General features: G+C 37.3%; 1 protein-coding gene across 3 annotated transcripts in view; it reads left to right on the top strand.

The window, feature by feature from the left end:
* The window catches only part of RMDN2 (regulator of microtubule dynamics 2), a 46,088-nt gene extending 23,685 nt beyond the window's left edge, over positions 1 to 22,403 (top strand). For all 3 annotated transcript variants that reach the window (XM_083858321.1, XM_083858322.1, XM_083858323.1), the window contains exons 6-11: positions 98 to 173; positions 1,845 to 1,926; positions 10,469 to 10,563; positions 12,298 to 12,351; positions 12,440 to 12,520; positions 21,702 to 22,403. In XM_083858321.1, the coding sequence (XP_083714447.1) occupies positions 98 to 173; positions 1,845 to 1,926; positions 10,469 to 10,563; positions 12,298 to 12,351; positions 12,440 to 12,520; positions 21,702 to 21,755 (442 nt within the window). In that variant the 3' untranslated portion in view covers positions 21,756 to 22,403. The remainder of the gene's footprint in view (positions 1 to 97; positions 174 to 1,844; positions 1,927 to 10,468; positions 10,564 to 12,297; positions 12,352 to 12,439; positions 12,521 to 21,701) is intronic.
* Positions 22,404 to 23,450: the final 1,047 nt, after the last annotated feature.

Raw genomic sequence — 23,450 nt, 5'->3', positions numbered from 1 at the left:
ATGTGTGCATTAGGTATTGAAATATTTTGTAATTTGATTCAAAGGTTTATTTAAATCACAAAAAGTATGTGTGTGTGTTTTTCTTTTCCCCTCTCAGGTTTGCAATTATGTGTGGCTATATGTCTCAGTTTGAAAGTGTACAAAACAAAATCAGGAATGGTTATCTCTTTAAGGTATGTTTTTGTAGGATTTGGGGTTGGTTTTTTTAAGCTATTCCTTTAAGTTATTTCCTTATATACTATAAAAGTTAGATTATTCCAGCGCAGTAATTCGGCCTCACAGGTCTATTTTGGTGCTGAAGTTAAATCAAAAAGGTTATTATTATGTATACAAATAAATTATATGCTTGCAAAATATAAGAATTTTGGTATGATTCTGGGAACAGCATTAAGATTTCTGATTTCCTTTGTAGTCAAAAGGGGGAGGAAAGGCAATAACAATTCTGTTTAGAAAATCAAAACATATGAAATAGTAAGTGATGAACTAACAGAGTTCCTGCAGTCATCCTTCATGTCGCCCTTAAGTAGTGTTTGTTTTGACACTGTAATTGTGTTTTTTAGAGTTAGCTGTTTGTGTTACATGTGCTACTCTCCCCCTCCTTGTCTCAGCATGGCTTAGACACTTCCCATCCATCCCTTGCCCTCCAAGCTGGCGTCCCCCCTTTGTGGGTGACAGTGAAAGGCAACAGACATGTTGCAGTCCCTGGGGAATGCCTGGGATGGGCTCCCCTCACATTATGTCCGTGTTAGGACTTGGAGTGTGGCGGAGCTTTCCAGTGAGAGAGCATTAATTACATCTGAGCCGTGCCAAGCCAGCTAAGCTCCGAGCACTGGGACAAGCTGGGAACGAAGGGAAAATGACAAATAACACAAGTGCTGCAGCTGTTCAAGGATGGAGTTTTAAAAGAGTCCACGGTGTGAACAGTAGCTGTTTCAGGGATGTTTTCCTACTCACGAGTAAATCCTGAAACCTGTTGATTTGGGAAAATGGTAGTATGAAAACATAGCTCCTATCTGAATAGTTTGTGGATATGATAATATAATAGCCTCTAATATATGTGTAAGTCAAATACTTTTGTGACTGGCTTAATTAGAAAGACAGATATGGAGGGGCAGGGAGGAAGAAATGTTTGAATGAATTTTTTTTTTTGAGAGGCAAAGGGTAGGCTGAAATATTTATTTTTCTTCCGACTCAGGTTGAGCAATAAGAGCTTTCTTTGTATATTAAAAAGAGAAATAAAGGTATTCATGACCTGAAATGAAAATGGTTTTGGAAGAAGAACCTCATTCGATACTTTATAGGTTTTGTAGTTTCACTATAAACAGAACCATTTTATTTTCTGATGGGTTACAGTTCATTTTCACATTATAAAAACAGTTGGTTGTGTCAAATACCATTTCATTGGGGCAGTCACATTCCAAGGTGGAAGGAACTATGCTTCAGTAATGGGTGCTGGCATGTAAGATCTATTCAAGAGTAGTTGCTTACTCACTAATTTGATCTGTGGCAGTTTCCTAATACTGACTGTAAATGAAATGGATTAAATTGAAGTTGTTGCCTTTTTAAGACAAAAGTTCTTGAATTATTTAACTGAACTTAAGAGTTATTTAGTCATGTTCTAAATACAGCATGCCTTCTTGCATTGTGTGCAACGTTGCTAAATAATTTTGTGGTTTCCCTCTGTGAGGAAGGGATTTGCTACTTAAAATATTTTCAGGTTGTTAGCAGACAATTGCTGCAGAAGAGAATTTCTGAGTTTATTTCTGACTTGCAGCAAACTACTTAGAATTTAAGCACACTTGCCAAACAAGCATCTAAAGTGATACTAATTTTCTTTCCAATAGGAGCACCTAGACAAGGCAATTGAACTTAAGCCTCAAGATCCCTTTTTATATTACCTAAATGGAAGATGGTGCTATTCAGTAAGTTGTGTTTTATTTACCTAACATATGAATCGAGTATACTAAAAAGTGATAATTAAATTGTGGGACTTAAGACAAAATAGGTGTTAAGTAGATGTTTTGAGCTAAATGAAGCAGAAATCTACAATTCCTGAGTTCAATACCAGATGCATGATGCTCACAGCTGACCATTCCTGAAATATAATTAGGGAAGCTGCACTTGTATGGCCTTTGTTGTGTTCAGGTTTTTTATCTGAATGAATGAATGAATGAATGAAAAGTAATTGATATTTGGAGGGGAGGAAGGATGACCTCTTGAGTTCACTTCTTTGTTCTGCCATAAACTTTCTGGGCTGGGAGTGAACCTGGCCTGGTATAACATAGCCTTGTGGTAACTTTATTTCCCATCCATAAGTTAAAGGCACTTGCATGCTGTGTGATTATGTCTATGGCAGCAAGGCTACCATACTGGCTTGGTAAATTCCAAGGGAATGTCCAAAAAATATTCTTGCATAAAAATCTATAATTCACTGATGAGTTTTGCAAGAGATGCAGTTTGTGTCATACCAGTTCAACAGGTGCTTTTAAAGATTGTTTTATTTATGTATTTTTATTTATATTTTATAAAGATCATATTAGATTGTAGTAGATTCTGTAGTGATAATTACTCATCTATGAAAAAATAAGGTAATTGGTTTACAAGATTAACTGTTAATAAATTATTTAGAAAAACTGCGCTTTAATAAGAGAGTTGTCTTTTTGGTAATGCATATCTTTGAGGGCTCAGCTGGCTGCCCATACTGGTTCATCTCTAGGTCATTGAGGAATCTTTCCTTGGAAGAAAACATTCTTGCATTGTCTATGCTGTAAAACATCACCGTGAGTCTTCTCAGCATAATGACTGCTAATGCACAGGGAATTCCAGCCAAGCTTTTTTCTTTCGGATACTTCCAGTGCAAGTCACTACAAAGAGCCTGCAAACTGGAAAGAAGCATTTGCTGTGACACATTGCAGACTTTGTCTTTATCTGCAACAAGACTTAATGCAAAGTAATCTTTCAGCAGTTTTTCTGTTCATGTATTAAACTTTCAAAGAGCTTTCAACAGCCATGTTTTTTCTCTGTTGATTTGAATAAGGAATGACACTAGCTTTTTCAAGGAACTTGGCTTTTTGCTTTTTGTCAAAGTGTACTCTTGAATATCAGCATTAGCTATGCAAAAATAAGTCGCTGAAGATGGTCCTATGGTATGCCTGCTGTCCTGCCTCTGAGAAGCATCTCTCTCACCAATGATTCCTTAAGCATTTTTGTACTGTGCTGTGCCCAACAGCTAACTGCAGCTTCCATTTATGCCAAATACTCCCAGATGTTTTTCATGGCTTATTTCTTATATGAGCTGCTGCTTTTTGGAAACACACAATATCAGTATACCTCATTTGGTTCTTATTGCACTTTTTTTTTTTTTTTTAGTCCTGTTTCATTTTCATGATAATCACCACTTCCTGACTGAGTAATAATGCACGTGGTTGGTTTCTTGTACTGTATTGTTACAAATTCATGTCCCACACTTGCAACATCTATGCATTGAACTACTAAACATTGACTACTAAATATTGAAACCACAGATTAGCATTTGCTTTAGGTTATGACTTGACCTACATTTATTTAAGTGAAACAATCTACCTAAACAGATGTAGCCACTGAAATATGTAAGGATTGATTTCAGATTTCTGTTGGTGGTGGTTTTTTTTCTTTTTTTCTTTTTTTCTTTTTTTCTTTTTTTCTTTTTTTCTTTTTTTCTTTTTTTTTTTTTAATTCTTGCCTTCTGTGACTGCCATGACAAAATAGCAACCTGAAACACACAGAACAGATTTTAATACTCTAAATAGATGCAAGTATAGGACTGAATAACATCTTGTTCAACTTCTGGGGCTGTTAGCTCTTAAAAACTTACTGTCTTTGCACACTTTCAGTAGCAAGATGAGGTCATTTGGAAACATTAGTTTTGAGGCATTTTTTTTAACTGTAGCCCAGTGAGATTAGTAATATCCTCACTAGTTTTAGCAGAGTGAGTTGCTTTCTGTGCTGATCCACTAACTCAGGTTTTGGCTGTACATGTGGTATAGGTAGTCATTGGAGCTTGTGGAAGATATGCCAAATTCCTTGCTCCTGTTCTACAGACTGTGAACTTTCATGCTGTGGTAATTATCCCAAAAGAAGACTATTGGCTATAGCTTTGATTCCAAATGCTTTGTCAAGGTAGAGATTATGATGGAGTGTTGAAAAATTCCTTCGTCACTTGTCTGTACCAGTACCTGTAGGTTGAGTGCTAATGCTCCTCTTAGATGCTCTGTTTTTATTGTTCAGTCTCACTGTTGTTGAGGCTGGGAAGGTGTTGCCCATTGTGAGAGAATTAAAGCAGAAAAGGGATGATTCAGCCAAGAAGGTTAGTTTTTTACATGTACCCTAGCTGACTTTGGGATCAAATTAGTATTGGCCACAATATTTGTTTTTTCATAGGTATTGCTTCCAAGGGGGTTTTTGTCTAATTTTGTCACATAATTCTTTTACTGAAGCAGTGTAGTTTAAAAAGATAACAAGTTTTTGCTATTTATTAGGGTTTGATAGCAGTTTTGTAAAATCTGATGTACTTAAGTCTTCCTACTATAGTCAGATATTTCCCATTCACTCCCAATTTAATGTTAGGGGATCTTGTTACTACTGTCTAGCATATGCTTTTTTTGGATGACAAACAGGAATTGCATAAGACACTGTAAATGGGGATGCTTTAAGTCTAACTCAGGGTTACAGTTCATTTTCACAAATGAAAATCCATTGAAAAGACTTTGTGGTAAAAAGTATAGAATCATAGAACTGTCAATGTTAGAAGAGACCTTCAGGATCATCTTGTCCAACTGTCAATCCTGTCACCCCTAAACCAGTGGAGGAAAATGCAGATTTATTGAAGGCTGAAATCTATATGCAAAGACTGCATGCTGTACTAGTAAAAGCTATTTAATTTGTGGAGTTTAATCTGTCCTGACTGCCATTTCCCACCTTCCTCAGTGTAGTGCAGTCCTTTGCAAGGAGCAGTGGTACAGCGCTGCCAAGTTTCTTACTCAGTAGTTATTCTTGCTGGGCCAGAAATGAAGCTTCTGCAAGGTGTCGTAGCACCTTCCAGCAGAAAGGATGGGCTGGGTTTTCACTGTCTCACAGCAGCTGGGGTCTGTAATGCAGAGCCAGTGACAGCTGTACACTACCTTGCCTGAAAATCAGGTTTTTCTGTTTCTTATTTCTCTTACCATTATATAGTCAGTAGAGCTGTACAAAAGAGGAGGATCATAGGATCCTATCAGATCTGTTAAAAAATTACTTCTGGTATCACAATCAGGTAGGCAAGATTTTCACCAGTCATTTCATAGATGTCATGGTGGGCAAAATTTTGCCTGTGAGACCTGCTGTGTATACAGTAAGTGAATGGATCTATGGTGCATGGTATATAAGAACTATTTCCTTAAAGTTTTGGGCACAATTATCTGATAATTCTATTTGATTGTATGTTTGTGGGGGAGAGGTGAGAGGTTAAGTGTTTAAAATGTTTCAAATAGCTTATAAAACTATCTGGTTAAGACTTAAGTCTGCTTGCCATTACAGGACAGGCACAGAACAGCTAGCACCCAGTATTTGTGAAACTGAATCAGAGTCCCTGGTAAATGCTAGTAGTGTGTTAAAAATTAAGTCTCCTGGGATTTTCTTTCTGCATGTTGCATGCCATGTTTTGGATTTTTCTCTGGTGTATCCCAGTGTCTGTTTGGGTTACATCGGGGAACAAACTGATCCAGTTCCTTTGTGTGCTAAGTGGGTTTCTCTTACTGGAAAGTGAAAAGCCCAATTCAAGTTGGATAAATACCTAAATGCCTCTAAAGATTGTCTGGGTTCCTCAGCTGGCAAGAAAGAGAATATTTTTGTTGGAAGCCAATATTTCAAAATTGGTGTCCAGTTACTTAATCTCTTCCAGAAGTCAAAACACTGCAAAATGATTTAATACAATTTTGCATTAATACATTGTAATGAAAAAGAAAAAGAAACTCTCTGGGGGTATTTAATTAGGTGCCATTAATATTTTACTGAAGCTGGATCCATGGTGTGATTTGCCTTTATGGAAGACAGTTGTGTGATATGTCTTCAGTGAGCTATTAGCAAAGAAGCATTGGAAGAGGATGTCCTTTAGGACTGAAAGTCATCTCTGGATGGTTTTGCAATTCAGGCGGGTTAGTTTCCTTTGTACCAACATCCTGGAATTTGAAAGGAGCTGTTAGTGGGGGCAGGGTTTGCTTCTCATAGAAAACAAACAGAACATAAAAATCCAGCCAGTGTTTCAGGATATATATATGATTTTTGCTGATCCTAGGCTAAGGAAGAGAAAGGGATATTTTGAAATTCATTTTCCCAGTATTTAGGGGAGAATCACATTTTTTGCCTTGGCCCACAGAGATACAGGAGGCCTGATGGAAAAGTGCCGAGTATGAATTTAAAGTTCAGCCGCAGTTTAACTCTAGGAGTGCCTTCCTTCCATCCTTGGATATAATAGAGGTTTTCTGTAGAATAAATGGATGACAGCTTGTTGACAGATCTGTAGGAGAGGTTGGTTGAGACAAGCATCTCTCTTTGCTCTGGGATACTGTAGAGTGGCCTCCTCTCCTTGGCAAAGGCCAGGCTGTCAGAGTGACCCCACTACCTTTCAGCTCTAAGGGAGACCTGCAGCTGGCTGATGGTTCCTCAGGTTTGTTACTCTTGAGTGGGTGGGACTACTTCTCCTTATGTATGGCAGCTGGGGAGTGATGTTCCTTGAGTGACCCAGTACATTAAAACCTGATATTCTGTGGAAACAGTGTTCCTTGCAGTGCTTCTCTGAATTTTCAGGCTTCTGGCAGGACTGACATCAGGGTTTAGGAGACCTAAAAAACCAAAACTCACTTAACATTTGGAAACCATCTGTAGGGGAATACCAATCTTCGTTCCTTAATTTTGTTGTTGTTGTAGCTATTACTTGCAACAGTAGCTTTTTGACTTATTACCTGCTACACTCTACCACTCTTGGAAGTGAAATCATGGTTCTGCTGCAGTTGATACCAGTTACCCCCTCTTTATACTTGATTTTGTACAGACCGCCAGATACACTCTGCACTGTTGGAGTAACCTTGACTGTAGCAGTCAATTCTGCACTACACTGGAGCATGTTACGCCCAGGGTTCCGTTCCCTGTGCTTGCTCACAGAGAGAGACTGATTAATAACTTGGTATAGTAGAAGTGAGGTTTCCATTTCATTGAACATGGTGTAAGAGTTACTCAAATAAAGTTATTTCAGATTAAAGACTTATGTGCATTTGGGGGAAGGGTATAATTTCCTGCTCATTATTGCTCTGGGACACAGAGTATTAATGTATTTGTGTATTACATATAACAGGTCTTTTACATTTAACCCACTTCCGTTGTAGAAGGGTGCAGACAGACTCAGGTGGGGCACAGTTAAGCTGTTGTGATGAGATTCACCTCAGCTGCCTTTAGCTATCCCCAGGGTCTGTGCTCCTTTTGTAATTGAAGGAAAGAGAGAAAAGAAAGGTAGGAGTGCTCACCCTAGGCTAATGTAGTTGAAGAGGAATTGCCTAATCAAAGTGCCTCCCTGTATTGACCATCCAAGGAACCTGTACAACTTGTGTCGACTAGACACTTCATATGGAGGGCTAGAGTTGCTGCAACAAATTCATCAAGCCAGTGGTGTATAAGTCTGACTGCGGAAACTTTCAGAACTTGCACAGAACTCTCAGATTCTTTCTGGAATAGTCAAAAAGTAAAATGCTGGATAGCGTGCACATTGAAAAAAACTCACTATTGCCATAGAATCATAGAGTCATTAAGGTTGGAAAAGACCTCTTAAGATCAAGTCCAACTGTTAACGCAGCACTCTCCTGTTCACCACTAACCCATGTGCCCAAGTGCCACACACACACATCTTTGAACACTTTCAGGGAGGCGGTTATATCACTTCCCTGGGCAGCCAATTCCAGTGCTCGACCAACCTTTCAGTAAAGGAAATTTTCCAAAGATACAGTCCAAACCTCCCCTTGTTGTCGTTTCCTCTGGTCCCATCACTTGTTACCTGGGAGAAGAGAAATTAAACAACCTCCTTTCAGTGTGGGTGTTTTTGTGTGAATGTGCTTACATGCATTTCACTTTTAAACGTTCTAGCTTGATGGGATTTGTGAAATAAAAATGGCCAACTGCATATATGTTTGGGCTTTTTTAAAGTTTGAGTAGTGCAAAGCAGCACCCAAGCCAGACAAAATAGAGACTGAAACCTCAGTAAATCAGTTCTGATTAAATCTCATAAGAAAATAAAGTAACTGCCAGGAAGAACTTATGTTTTCAATAGTTAATTGTAACTCCGCATGGAAAAACTGCAGTTTTGTTTCCTCATTATTGCATAACATCAGACACGAGTGTGGTAATTGTATCTGTGCAGTGTGTATCTTCAGGGAATTATGCGTTCTTGCAGAGAACAGTGTAATACATTCCATTTTTTTTTTTACCCCCTGTCTTCCTCCATCTTGATGTGATGGCCCTAGAAATATAGAAACCCCCTTCCTCTTCCAAAAGAAGAGAGAACAAGGCAACAGTAGATTGATGTGAAGAAAACAGCACTTTGGCAAAAAGTCTTTTAATAACTCTTGCAGAATATGTCTCAAACTATACAAGAGTGAGAGAAATGAAATGGGGAAAGAAATTATACGCATACCTACAACTAGAAGTTTTAAGCAGCATGCTGCAGTTTGTAAAACAGTGGGAAAGCATTGCAGGGGCAACATCTTGTTGCTTCAACGAGTAAGAACTCCATGATTGCTGGAGAGGTTTTGGGAAAAGCATTTTATGTTCTTAGAAGAAGCTTCAAGAGTGAGATGTGTGAAAGAGAATGAAAACAAAAGCTTTATTTTTGTAATATTGTTTCTGTCTGGATTATAATTTTTGCTTTTGTGTGAGACACTTACTGATAACATGTAACAGATAAGGCATTGGGATGCTGCTGAACACCTAGCAAGACTTGAGCAGGATGCCTTCTGTCTCCAAGCAATGCTGCTATTATGTAACTAGAGACATTGGGGCCAGATGAGCAAACATGATCCTGTGTGTTTTCCTGTTGCATGCTGACCTGTATTTCTAGTCTTTGCAATGGTATTTTTAGGGCAGTTTGCAGCAAGAAGTATATAGAACTTGATGTCTGTTCAAAGGAGAAGCATTCTGGTTGGTAGCTGTGGATAGTTATGAGAGAGTGGATTCTTATATTTTACAATTGTTAACTGACACCTACTGGAAAATGGCTGGATGTAGGTGGAGCTGGTAGAGGGAGCAGCAACAGCCCTGCAGATATTGAGAAGCCAGAGAATGAGGGAGGAATAATCTAAAAGCAAGCAAAACCATTCTAAATTTTATAGCAGTAGGAGAGACTTGACTTCAAGGTGGAACTCTGTTATTTGAATTGCAGCTCCTTCTCAAAAATAAATGTCCCTATGTGATTCATATTTCATCTCCAAGTCTCTGATGAGAGGTTCTCTTTCTTTGCCTCTGTGTGCCTCCTCTCTGTGTTGCCTCTGCATAGATCAGGCTAGAAAATACAGAACCTTGTTTTTTACCATTTTTGACTCATCTGCTCTGTGACAGGAGCCATCAGTGCTGTGGTTAAAAGACTGATGTGAAGGAAAAAAGTCCTGACTTTTCTTCACAGATGTGGTAGAAGTGTCCAAAGAAAAGTAGCTTCCCTCCTCCACTTAAACAGGCTCTTCTTTCACATTGCATTTCTTAGCAAGTCCATCCTTTGCAAGAGTTGTGAGGGTTGGGTGATGGATCCAAATACCTTATGACAGTAACCAGAGCAGGTTCTGTCAGGTGTCAGTGTATGTAAGGGAAGAAATCATGTGCATTGTGTGGCAATATGACAGTTCCCTAAAGTCCTTTTATAGCAGCTCATCTTCCTGAAATGAGGAGAGGTCATTGGCAAGTATTATTTGTCAGACTGGAAGAGCTAAAAATGAAGCCTATTTCTTAGCAGTGGTTGTCACCAGCTTCTCTGTAATAAATGAACTTGTTATACAAGCTCCAAAAACTTCACATTTTTACTGCAGCAACAGCTTTTTGTAACATAGGGAAGTAGTCAAGTGCATAGACTATCATGCAAAGCTGTCTATCTCATGAAAATCTTAACAGGTTTTGAGCACTATTTCTAGCCTTAGGTTTTTTAAAAAGGCAAGTTGCTGTGAAACCTAAAATGTACTTTAAGCTTTTAACATGGGAGTAATCTCATATTGAGGATATTGGTGTTTGGTTATATGACTCTAAAATCCAAAAGACTGCTTTGAGCTGGCCAAATTGACACTATAAAGCATTTCTTTACAGGTGCTTTCCCAAAATTCATTGTGTAGATACTACAATATAAAATATAGCATTTACTGCAAAACTGAGAAGCAGCTCTAAAGAAATCTGACTTCTTATTTTTATTTTTTTTAATTCTAGGTAGCTCAGTTGTCTTGGCTTGAAAAGAAAGTAGCTACTGCTCTCTTTGGGACTCCACCAACTTCAACAGTAGAAGAAGCATTGCAGAATTTTCTTAAGGTAAGTCCTAGCCAAGGGTTTTCCTGTGTTGCTGTTTACCAGCTCTTACATATGAGTAGTGTCAAGATGCTTGTTCAACAGGTTATGTTCAGTAGCTATAAATTCAGGGCTCTTCTAAACACCACTGAACTTTCTATTAAAATATTTTTTTTTCTTTTCAGTTTTAAAAATGATTTGGAAATGAGTGGTTAGCGCCTCTCTTTTCTTTATTTAGTTTCAGGAAATTCTCCAATTAATTGCCATGGTTAATAGTTATTGAATTGAATATGATATGGATATAGATTAGTTATATATGCTGTTGAAACAAATGAACCATAGTGATAGTTGCTGATTTGCCTGTTTCTGCAAGAGGGTTGACATAGGCAAGGAAAACTTTGACATTGTGATGCTTCTCTTTTTTCTGATCTGGAACTTTTTTTCATTGAATTTCAGTAGAAGCCTTTTCTACTTGAAGAGATGAAGTGGCTTTTGTAGTGAAGTAGAGAAGAAAGCTCTGTCATGTTTCTGGACATTGTATTTGAAAATAGTTATGAGAAAACACCACATGAACAAATAAGTCTATCTTTAGTGCTTTCCGTATGAATAATTTCTGCTTCTGGAGCTCAAAAGCATACAAGCTTTTCACATGACTGGATTCAAGGCATAAACTTCTATCATTACAATTACTTTCAGAAGGTTTTTCAAATCAATTGGACAGGCATATTTTTCTCACTATCAAAAGTGCTTCTTTTCTGTGTTCTTAGTCTATTTAAAGATTGAATGATCTCCTGAATTTTGGACAGTACAATACATTACCATCTTCCCAGTTTAAGAGATTTTATCTTGAAGGTCAAATTCCACAAGTGGTAGAAATAATTTGAAACATTTGCTTTAGCTTCAGGGTATTTTGTGGTTGGCTGCAGTGTGACTGTGGTTTTGAGTCATCTTCAGCAACAAAAATCAAATTACTGTCTAAAAAACAACAGTTTGGGTTTCTTTTTCAGTTGTTTGATTATACACAATTGTGGTGAAAGCAGCATTGTTTTGGTCCAAGGGTTACAGCTACTATAAATTTCACTGATGTAATTTTTCCCTCCCAGAAGCTGTTTTTTGATTAAAAGATGCTTTTCATTAGTAAGGGTTATTATTAGTAAGGGTTTTAATCATCTTGCAAGCTTCTATATCCTTGATTTGTTTAAAAAAATATTATTGAACTTTTTTTAACTACCTGAACTTTTCAGAAGATGAATATTTGAAAAGAAGGGTGAACCCAGACCTAGAAGATAAGAGTCTGTGGAAGAATAATTGTAAAATTGATAAACACTGTTCTTTACTCATTACACAAAGCGTGAATGGTTGGTTGCTTTCTTATTTCTTTGATGAGGAAATAAATATTAATAATCTAGAGACAGTAGTATCTTTAAAACTACCCTTTAAGTGAATGAATCCAATAGATGACCCTAGATCTTTACAGAACACTTAGGGAGAGAGGAGAGCAAGCAGTACAGAATGTTTTCAGGTTTTCACTATCAGCATCTCATGTGCTTGGTTTAGGGTTTGAGTTTTGTATTTTCTTGTTTTCTTAATTTTTTTTTTTTTTGAAGTGCTACAAAACAGATTGCATTACACAGAGTAGGGATGATTCCATTTGCTGTTTGAGGAAATGTAGTGCATTACTAAAAATGTTACGCAGACCACATCAATCTCATTGTGCAAGTTTTATGTCACTTTTCTTTCCTGTTTTTTATTATTTAGGCAGAAGAAATGCATCCAGGATATTCCAAATGCAATTATGTGTATTTGGCAAAGGTAACCAAATTCTTTTAAAAATAATGATTTGTAGACTCTGGTGCTCTTACAGTGGTCTGATTGGAAACAAAATGTTTTTTCTTCTCAGTGCTATAAAGATCTTGGCCAGAAAAACAATGCACTGAAGTACTGTGATTCTGCACTGTCGATTCTCTCAGTTACTAATGAGGTGGGTATTGAGAGTGATAACTTGTTCCCTGGTGGCTGCTCTCTTGTCTTTGGCATCCATTATTGCACTGCTGGTAACAACATAATGTTTCAGTTTTTCCTCTGAACACAGAACATTCCTTTTTTCCTCCACTCTAGGCTGGCTCATTACAGTTGTCTGTATCAACAACTTTAAAAAAATCTTTGTTTGGGGAACTGTCAGGGACTTGTCTGTATCAGAAATTGAATTGTACTCTTTGTAATTCAACCCTCTTCATTAGATCATTTTGAGTATAAGCAGTTGAGTGTGTCACTCTAGCTGTGCTGAAATTTTGCCCCAGACCTATGTTTTTCTCTGGTGAAAGCACTCTGGATTTTTGTCCTACAGTCTCTATCTGCTCCTGAAAGCCTCTGGTTTGTGATTCATGTCAAGGGCAGTGTGTTAACTACAGCAGAGGCAGATGGATTATTCAAGATTGGCTTTCTCTGCAACCACAGGGCAGTTAAGGAGTCACAGTTCTTCAAGTCACATCTGTTGGCATGTAGTTTGTTTTCAGAGATTACTAGATTCCTCCTGAGGCCCATTAGAGTATTTTAGGCCCATTGGAGTATTTTTGGTATGTGGACACAAAATTTCTACAAATATTTGAGAGATTTTTAAGTCATTTAATTTCTCAAATATAAACCAAGTCATGGCAAGAAGGTTCACTCTGTCTGATCTCGTGTAGAAGCAAGTTCCATGACTGACCTGTGACTGGAAACATCTTACCATCCTAGAGCATGACAAGTTCAAACCTGAGCTTTTTAGGCCTAAGGGACCCCCTTTGAGCACAACAGATGTGGTGTGGAGAAAGAGAGGTGATTCCTGAGAGGAATTGGCCCCCTCCCATTTAGTTCTTTGAAGTTAAGGAAAAAGACCATTAAATAACTCTGTAACTTGATTGACAATAAATGCTGTGTGTGGAGCACTAACATGTTTATGTCAAGTGTTCCTGCTGGGAAGAAAGACCCCTGCGTGCCTCACCAGCCACTGCTCCTGGGTGGCCTAATTTTTGGCCTCAGTTATAATATGTACCAATCATAAATTAAGTAATCATTGCTTAATTTCAGTGTTTCTTTAAATATGTATTGATACTGATATGACATTAACAATGATTTAATTCTCTTTATTCTTTACTTACTGTTAAAATATACCTTCAGCTTGCCTAATACAGAACATAGGAAAGGCTGCTATAAATTATTTGTTTAATATCTCATCATATTTCTGAATTATCAGCAGACCTCAGAAAGAGAAGGAACCCTGAGGTGAGGGCAGGAATTCAAGAGGAGTCTGAGGGATAGGTGTATGTATTCTGGCAAGCAGGGTGATGATGAGAATACGAATTACACTGATTTGTGAACAGAAGAGCAAGCATCAAATGGGCCCCAAAAATCTTCTTGTCCATCTGAAAGGGACAAGATGATTTCACCCCTCCTGTTTTGACTAATTCTGTAGATATCACAGATATGTCTTCCTTGTCTTGTTTACTTGAGATGTGTTTTGAGTTAAATTTAGAAAAAAAAAAAGTCCAGAGGAATATGGCATTAGGGCAGTAGTCTGTAATTCAATTTTATAAAAACCAACCAACCACTCAGCTCAGGGTAAAAAAAAAAAACAAGTGCACACTGAAAGAAATTACTGTGAAATGGAGATCTGGAACATGAACTCTGCTGTTGCTGACTGTTACCTCAAATCCCATCTGAATTCGAATATTACATGTTGTTTTGGTTATTGTGTTACAGAAAGACTGTTACTGATTTTTGGGAAAACGTGTTGGAAGTAAAGTGGTTCAGGGCTTGGAGCTGTATGTAGGAATAATATTTACTGAGATTAGTTTAAGAGGGGAAAGAGACTGTAATAAGACTGAAGAGGCATTGGGGAGAGAGTAATAAACAGATGCTAATAAAGTGCCTGAATTGACTGCAGCCCTGTAGAAGATGGAGTTCATGGTCTGAAAAAAGCACACAGATCAGCAGCAGTCTGAGGATTTCTTTCTGTTTGCCACAGCTCAGGATCTCAAGGTTGTCAGCAGTGTGGTGTTTTGTCACAGTCATGTGAAACCCATCATTCCCAAGTGTAATCATAGTTTCTCATATGAGTTTTCTCTTTCTTCAAGCAGGGGAATTCCTTTACTGTTTTTAAATGTTGGCTTCTACTGAGAAACATATATTTGTATAAAGGCATAAAATCAGGAGCAGACTGAGAGACAAAGTTGCTGGAAAGGTGCCACATTGAGGAAATGTATAGTATTTCATGATACAAATCATCCTGCAGAAAAATAATCATAGACAGTGGTTTACTTTTTATTGCTTCTGAGCATCCACAGTTTCCAGTGACTTTGTGAATCAAAGGTGCTTGGCATCAGTAAAGTAGCCCATAGCTCATTTTAATCCTCAGGTCAAATTGTCAGCTGCTGTAACTCAGGACACTTCTTTGACACTTTTTCTAGGATTCATTTCATGTAACATTTCAAGTTAAGTTATCTTATTTTTGTCTTGAATGTTATGTCACATCCAAATATCCCTTCTGTACATCTGTTCTACCATTTACAGAATTTGTTTTAATTCAAGGGGTAAAGGGGCTTCCAAACATAGCTAATTCTTGTTAAAGAAAAAATAAAATCAGATTGCCTGTTTCAAACCTATTCTGAATCTTAAAATGGATACATAGAAATTATAAAAAAGAAACAAGTTCTGATTGATTGAGTCCTGTAAATTAAGAGTTACAGGAGGATTTTTAAAAATAGGACAGACAGTTTTTAAAAATAGTTTGGCACATTTTTAACTTACCAGTCAATGCATTTTTTTATTTTAAAAGGAAATATGTGAAATTTGGTTCAAATTACAGCTGGAAAAACAAAGCTGATATTACAGTGCAATTTTAAAGACCTTTCTCTGTCCTTTCTAAACATAAAACCTCCAATGAATCATGCAGTCTTTCCTTGGCCATAAATAGTGTAGAGTGGTACTTCACTGCTGGAGGTGCATGGGACATTAAGCTGTCCAGTTCTTCTCTGTTTGCTACCCAGGTGGATAACCTCAGGGTCCTGGGAAACATTTGCCCCTTCAGTAAAAGAGGTCCCAATGTTCAGGGCTGCTGTGAGTTGTTGTTAAGTGCTTAACAGCTGCTCTGTTCATCCAGTGGATGTTTCATTACCCTTACTGAGACTCACTGCTTTGTAGTGTGCTCAAAACCTTGCTGAGTGTGACTACATGAAGGGCTGTTGAAACCAGATGTGGTGGACTATTGTGGTGGAAGAAAATTGCTTTTTTTAATTTGAAGACAAAAATGTAATTTAATTCTGAAATCACGAGTGTCTGTCTTGCATACAGAAAGACAAGAACAGGTGTGTGTGTGTGTGTGTGTGTGTGTGTATGGTTAAACACATGGTCCTTTGCTTGTATGGGGAATAAGACCCTAATTTCTTGTTTATAATAAAGATTGTTGGAAGTTTTCAAGGCTAGAATTTCAAATCTCAGTGTAGGATTATAAAGTAAAATAGTTGCAGAATTATTTTTTCTTGTGTCTGGAGACAAGCATGAGCATGAGAATGAACTCTGTGCTTGTAGGACCAGTAAGCTCACCACAAAGGAGTTAACAGCCTAGCAGAGAAAGAGATTAAAATTTCAAGGTTCTAGTCTCTATTACATTTTTTTAAAAAAAATTAATCTGAAAAGCATCAGTTGCATTACAAAAAGCGTAGTCTTGGAAGAGATGAAGACAGGAAGGCAGGAAAAATGCAAAGGAAATCTATTTGCACTGAGTTACTGAAAGTCTTACTTAAAATGTAGATTAAAAACTTCCCTAAAGCTAAGAAAGTGTTTTACAAAATCATTGGTGATTTTGTGCACTCCATCCTTCCCAGTAATTAGAAATTACGACAATTCAGAGTTGAAATTAACAAGTGAGAGAGATTTAGATATTACAGAAATTTATGATTATGGCATTCAGTTCTTACAGGTGTAGAATGGCAGGAAGCAGAGACTTGTTAAAGACTGCCTCAGTGACATCTGAAACTCATATGGAGGAGGTGATAAATGTAATAATAGGCAGCAACAATGGCTAAATGTTTACACAAGAATGCAGTTGCTGAGGAGAAATCATGCTCATACAATTTTCTTACACTTTTTTTTACAACACCATAATTGATCTCCCTGGCTATTAATTTCATTTTTAATATTTTCTGTAAGTAAAAAACGTGGTAGTTACAGAGGAATGGAAGAGAGGTCAGAGTATAAACTTCAGCACCCATCAGCCCTTCTGTTCCAATAGACCATTTGTGCGTCTGGATTTTCAAGATTTTCCAAGAAATATCCACTCCAGCCACCATGGATTGGTCATATGAGCAGGCATATGAGTTGTGGTATTTCCAACATATTTTATTTGAAGCTACTATTGTAATCTGTCCTTCTAAGTAAGACTTTGAGGAGAAAAAAGTAATTTACTCTTGCTTTTAAAGTGAAGATTACAAATTATGACTTGTTTTTGAAAAAACTACCAATTAAAACTGAGTAATTTGGGCTAATCTAATAAAAGTGTTATTCTCATCAACTAGAGTATTTTCTTTTCACATCTTCAGCTCAAATGTGTTATTCTTTTCAGAGAATACTCGTTGCTTTAGATTTTTTGCACATTTGTCCTCCAAGTGGCCAGCAAGTCAGTGGTGTTTCAGTTGAAAAATAATGGATGTGTTCAACTTTGTGTTCATTTTGAATTCTAGGCTATTGTTTTCCTGCTAGTACTGTTTTTGGAGTTAAACAAGAATTTCCTAATAGCTACCACCAACTCACAGCTAAAATACTTCTCGAGTGTGCTTAAAAAAACTATTCCTTAATTATGTTTTGGATACAATGAATGTGACTGCTTCAAGCTCAGGGAATGCACTTTTTAAAAACTTATTATTAAGAAATCAAATTTCAACCCAAAATTCGAGGGGAAAATGAGATATTTGTTAAAGAGTTGCTAAAATAATTTGCTACTGCCCATATTTTACATTATTTTGCACTTTAAAGAATAGTCTACTTTTCTCTTAGTGATCAGATCAATTTTCTCTCTGCATGTTTTTGAAGTCCTTGAAAAAAGGTTTGTTTGCACTGTGTACTTATTTCTTCTCTCCCTCTGAAAATGATTCTGAAAAGTGATGAAGATATTTTTGATGGTGTCACAGTTTCATACATGACTGCTAAATATTCTGAATTGTATTCTGCTGTTTTGTAATTTTTCAACAGTAGTCCTTGAATGAGCTGAATTTTTTATTCATATTCTTCTGGGTGTGAAAGGGTATTTTTCCTACTTCTTGAAGTAATATCCAAAAATCTGTAATTATTGACAGCTGCATATTTTAAAGCTGTGCTTGCCTTGATCCTAAAAGCCTTGAGAAGTTATGATTAATCCCCAGAGAAGATAGTGACAATATGAAAGAACATAGAATGCCCTGGCTTATGACATACAGCAGTCATGTAGAAGGTAGCATGTGGATAATTGCATTGGTGTATTGCAATATTGAAGGGGGAAACTAATGGTATTATACAATTGTTAGTGCACACTACAGTCACACCGTGAGAGTCTGTCAGGAAACTGAGAAGGGATAGGATAGCATTTAGTTTTGTATGATTTATACTGTCCCCAAGAGCTATTGCTCTCTAACAACCCTTGTGCATGTTTGGGAGTCTCTTCTGCTACAGTTCAGGATTTCTCCTGGAGCTGTGAGGGAATGATACAGCTGTACCCAAAAGCAGGAGTGTCTCTCAGCACCTCATTGCTGTTACCACGTATCAGAGTACAGCTTTGGACCACCCTTGCAGCCCAGCTTATTTAATATACCATGCTGCCCTGCTGACTTCAGTGAAACCTTACAGGATGCATGTCAGCTTGGGATTTGGCAGTGGTTGCACACAATTATGTTTTCGTTGGCTGGTGTAACCATTTTGGTTGTGGTCATGGGGGTGTAGTGTTCTCTGTTGACAGTTGGGACTTTGTCAACAAGTGCACACATCTGCAGTGCCTGGGTTGAGTGTGTTACCACATAAGGAAATAATTAGCAGAGATGGAAGGTAAAATCATTATCTTTCTGTCTTGGCTTTAATTACCATTTAATTTTTACATGCACATTTATATGTGTAACTCTCCATGTATATGTATCAGTAAATTTTTTTCAGCGAAAATGAACTGTCAAATTGTGGACTACTTCCAGTTAAGCCAACATTCCCTTTTTCCCACTAGCTCTCTCTTCCTTCTAGCACTTGCTTTCAACTCCCTCTCTCCTCTTGTTCAGTCCCTGGCCTCTCAGGTCTTTTTTTCCTGTGCATATCCCCTGTGAATGATGAAATATAAAAGTAAAGCAGCAAAATAGGAATAAGGGAAAATACAGTCCCTGACCCTGTAATTTGAATACCTTTTGTATACCAGTTTGCAGAACATTTTGAACTCATATTCAACTCTGAAAATGATATAAGGAGTGTTTAATAAATGTAAGTCTTGACAGTAGAAAGACAAGGTAGAAAATGGCTGTATATTCAGTCTGTGCTGAACTAAGCCTCAGGGTGAACAAATGGGACTGACGCAAGTATATTGCATTCCTCCTACAACTTGCACATCATCTTGTACTTGCCACCCTCTAAAGAGAGAGCCTGCTGTCTGGAGAAAAAAAACCAAAACTGACTTACTGTTCATTTTCGGAAAGCCACAGACCCAGAAATCAACAAGGAAGAGAGCTGGCCCAAGACAGGATTTATAGCTTTTTCTTTCCATTAGCAGTCAAGCTTTGGACAATAATGAAGTTTTCACCCTTAAAACCAGAAACTAACACACTGAACAGGATTGTGGCTTCTCTCTCCTTTTAGCATGACACACCTCTTGGTCTGGAAGGACTCTCTCCAAAGGTGACATAATAGTTCCTTTCACTAACTGTTCTCAGCTTTGTTTTTAATGCCGTTACTGATTTTTTTCAGTGCTTTTGCCATACGAATTCTTATTGATTGGAAGCTGCTGGCTCAATTCATGCAACCCATTGAGCAGTTTGCAACAACAATTCCTGCTTTGACTGATGTAGTCCTGTTTAGAACTGGCAAACCAGAGGTAGAACGCTTTGCACGTTTGCAGTTTCTTCTCCAGACAGTTCTTAGAACAATCATGGGTTTGTTCCGTTCTTTTTCCTAAGCCCAGAGGAAGATTCAGGGAAGATTGCCCAATGTTTTCTGGACCTTTGCAACTAGTAATGCTCATTTCCCAATATAATCCTTTACTTCTAAAGAGAGAGACAATTATCCGAAGTTGTTCAGAAATAGATTTTTAAAATGTTGTATCCTGCAAAATGAGCAAAGAATCCCATCAACTCATGAAATGTTGAACACTATTCAGATATGAGAAAACCTGCACCTTTATAATTTTCATCTTGGGAAAGTGTCATAAGAGTACAACCAGATACAATGAAACTTTTCCATTTCTTATTAGCATGGGACAATATCTGAGTTTTTACTTTTTTTATTTAATGGAGTTTAGAGTAATTTTTACAAGTTTACCACCGTCAGTACAGAAAAGAGTGTATTTTCCCTGAATTAAGGGAAATTTTTGAGATTTTAGATTTTTGTTGAAAGCAAAGGCATAGTGCTCCAGACAGCCTGTAGTGACGTGGAGTTTAAGGGGTGCTTAATGCCATATGACATTTCCTTCTGTTAGAGTATTTTGGCCAGAGTTTACTGGCTTTGCAGTGTGTGCCTTTTAAGGCCTCTGATAAATGATTAGGCAGATAGTTTAGCCTATTGTTGCCAGTAGGACTAAAGCAGTAACTCCAAGAGAAGTGTCCAGCTAATGTATTAATGCCTTAATCCAGACCAATAATACGATGTAGTTTGACATGTCTGGCATATGGTTTCTATCATCTCAATATTCTTCTCTGTTCTTCCATGACATTATAGACAACTAACCAAAATAAAGAGAAGCAGGAATTTCTTCACCCATAAAATATATTCTAAAATGTTCTGTATTTTGTTCCAGCTCTTTGGTTGATTGGGTAATGAAGTGATCCTGAAATTTAGTGATTACTTCACTGACTGTCTACAGTATTTTCTTTCAGAATATTGTGTGGTACTATCATTCATGGTCCCTGTCTTTAGAAATACACAAAATCTGTGACGTGCAGGCACTTTTCACTTGCACTGTTAAATATCCATGGATGCATGTCCAAACACCCGTGTTTGGACCCTTACGAGCCTGCAGGCATGAGGCACTGACATTTTAGAAATATGATTTTAAACCAAGGTGCATTTTGCAAGCTAGGAGTTTTGCAGCAGCAGCTAAAGGAAGCAGATTATATCCCGAGGACATTTAAAAATAAGTAGAATAATGGAGTTTTTGTACCATAGTTATATGCTTATATGCATGTGCCCCTTTCCAAGGACATTATACATGGAATTACCAAAACATATGTCACTGGGTACCTGTGATAGTCTTAGGCCTGGCTTAGGTTTAAAGCCCCATGCAAAATGTACACTTAAAACATTGGCCTAAAAAGAGCCTTTTCCTAGTGCCCCAGGAGTACAGTGTAGTGTTGGCTCTGAGCACAGCAGGTTACTTGCCTCTTTTCCCACATTGGCCCCACTCTGCTGTGAGCCCAGTAGCACAGGCAGAGCCCAGTCTGGAAGATACTGAGGGTGCAGTCAGCCCATGGTGGCTACTACAGGTAGGTATGGCTGGATGCACAATCTGACCTATGTCATTAATTACATTTCCCAGTGTTTTCTTCTTAGTTGCAGAATAAATCATTAGCAAAGCAGAGAATGACTTTAGAGAAACTGCATGTGGTCAGGATGCAAGATTATGTCAGGTATAAGGCAAGGAAATACTTTTTGCAAAATACACCAATAAAAGTTGTATCCCAAGCTGAAGGGCTTACTGGTCTGCTGAGAAGGCTATTTGTGGGCTAACATTTTAAGTGCTTTAACAGAGCTGTAAAGGGAGGGCTGCCATCTGGCTCTTGTTTTCACTTCAAACTTTATTTTTGTATTCACTGATAAATTAACTTACTATGCAGTCTTTACATTTTGTGGCTGTTGCAGTTGTGTGTTATGTCTGTTGTTAGTAAAGAAATGTGGATAGGCACGTATTAGGCAAGTGAAGGGATTTATCCTCTCTAAGTTGATGCATGGTTGTCTGTTTCTTTCAGGATAAAGAGGCCCAGAAAGACTTGGAGGCATTACTTCTTACACTGAAGCTCTGATACTACATACTTTTAACTCTTCATGCTGTAACAAAATTGCAAAACTAAAATGAGAATCTACGGTGACTGGGAATTGCGGGTGAATTTCAGCTAAGTCAATGAAAAAACAGTCATTGATTTTGGTTGGCTTGGATCATGGCCTTTAAGTATCTGGCAATTACGGTATTAAAATAATACATTCATTTTTGATTATTTATAATCTTGTACTGAAGTTTAATTTTAGATTTCTGACACTGTGAGTCTGATTCTCTGAACATGAAGTCCACTGCTGGCAATGGGCATACTGGGGGTTAGAATGCAAAAGGAATAAATCCCACTCTTTGAAAGATTAATCAACTAGTACATGATGCCAGCATAGAACTGTGTGTAGCATAAACAAACAAAAAAAATGTTTCTATAGTAAATTATATTTATATCAACTAATTTACACAGATGTGTACAGAAGAAAATCATGAATATTTATGTTTACACATTTCTCTACTCTTAGAAAAATTACAATCTTGAAGTTAAACAAAGCTGTTGCCGCAACAAAGCTCTTTTTACTTTAAACCTATTGTTGGTTTTACAAAGAAATGTGAAAATTTTATAAATTAAATATTATAATTTATTTGTAACATCAAGTACAATATTAAAGATCAATTAAATGAAGTGGTTTAAATTTATCTATTACAGCTGTGATGTTTAATGGATTTGTATCAGGACCTGGCTCTCTGTCTTTAAAGAGTTGCCTAATGTGGTTTCATCAGAGTGTCTTTGAAGAACCTAGTCCAGCCTGTGTCCATCACTAACCTTTTATATCATCTATATAACATAACCTGTACATAAAAATAGACTGCTAAAGACCTACTACTTCTGTCTGTGTTGTACAGCAGCGTTTTCAATAAAATGTAGCAGAGGGGGAAAGAATTTCCATTCACCACTGGAGTGATCCAGAGAATACACCAGAGTCTGTAGAAGGACAGAGGCCAGTTGTGATTGGCCAGTTGTGTGGTTGTGATTCAGGATCTTAATCTAGATGCAGGGGGTGCATCTGGAAGAAATAGGCATTTCTGTTAAAAATGTATAAGAATTGAGTAAGGACAACTATATATTCCCTTAATCTATTTGATGTGTAAGATAATGTGGGCCACTTTATGGCAAAGACAGGGAAATCTTCACAAATTGAAATATGCATTTTAGTTTTTTTCTAATGTTCATCCTGTGAAAAAGTAGTTTCTATGTGTCTTTCTCAATTCAAGAGCTCTTTTTTTTTTTTTTTTTAAATACATAATTTCAGAGAAAAGGGAAAATACCATGAAAGACTAATCGTAACAGTTCCCTCTGCAACAGAAGGTTGTGATTCACACGGAGTAATTGACTTGTGAATGGGGAAGCTGGAAAGGTGATTTTGGTAAGGGGCTGTTGGTAAAGTCTGCTTTTGACATTTTCATAGCCAATGCAGGAAGCATAGTTTAAAATAATCTACAAGAGTGATTTGTACTTAGGGTTGTTGTTAACAATTCACTGTCACCTAGGAAGATGTAATAAGGAGGCCTTTACTGAAAACAGTTTTATGCTAATTGATATCCTTTATAAAATAAATTAGATTATGCAATAGATACCTCATTTACAAGTAATTATTGGTGATAAAAGCTGAAAGGGTATTGGAGGAATAGATTAGAACAAGAAGTTACTTATATTAATTACTGAAATTAC

This window comes from Zosterops lateralis (assembly GCF_965231275.1).
Source record: "Zosterops lateralis genome assembly, chromosome: 3".
NCBI classification, from domain to species: Eukaryota; Metazoa; Chordata; class Aves; order Passeriformes; family Zosteropidae; genus Zosterops; species Zosterops lateralis.
Note: the sequence above shows the minus strand (reverse complement) of the source record. Positions and strands in the feature narration are given on the sequence as shown.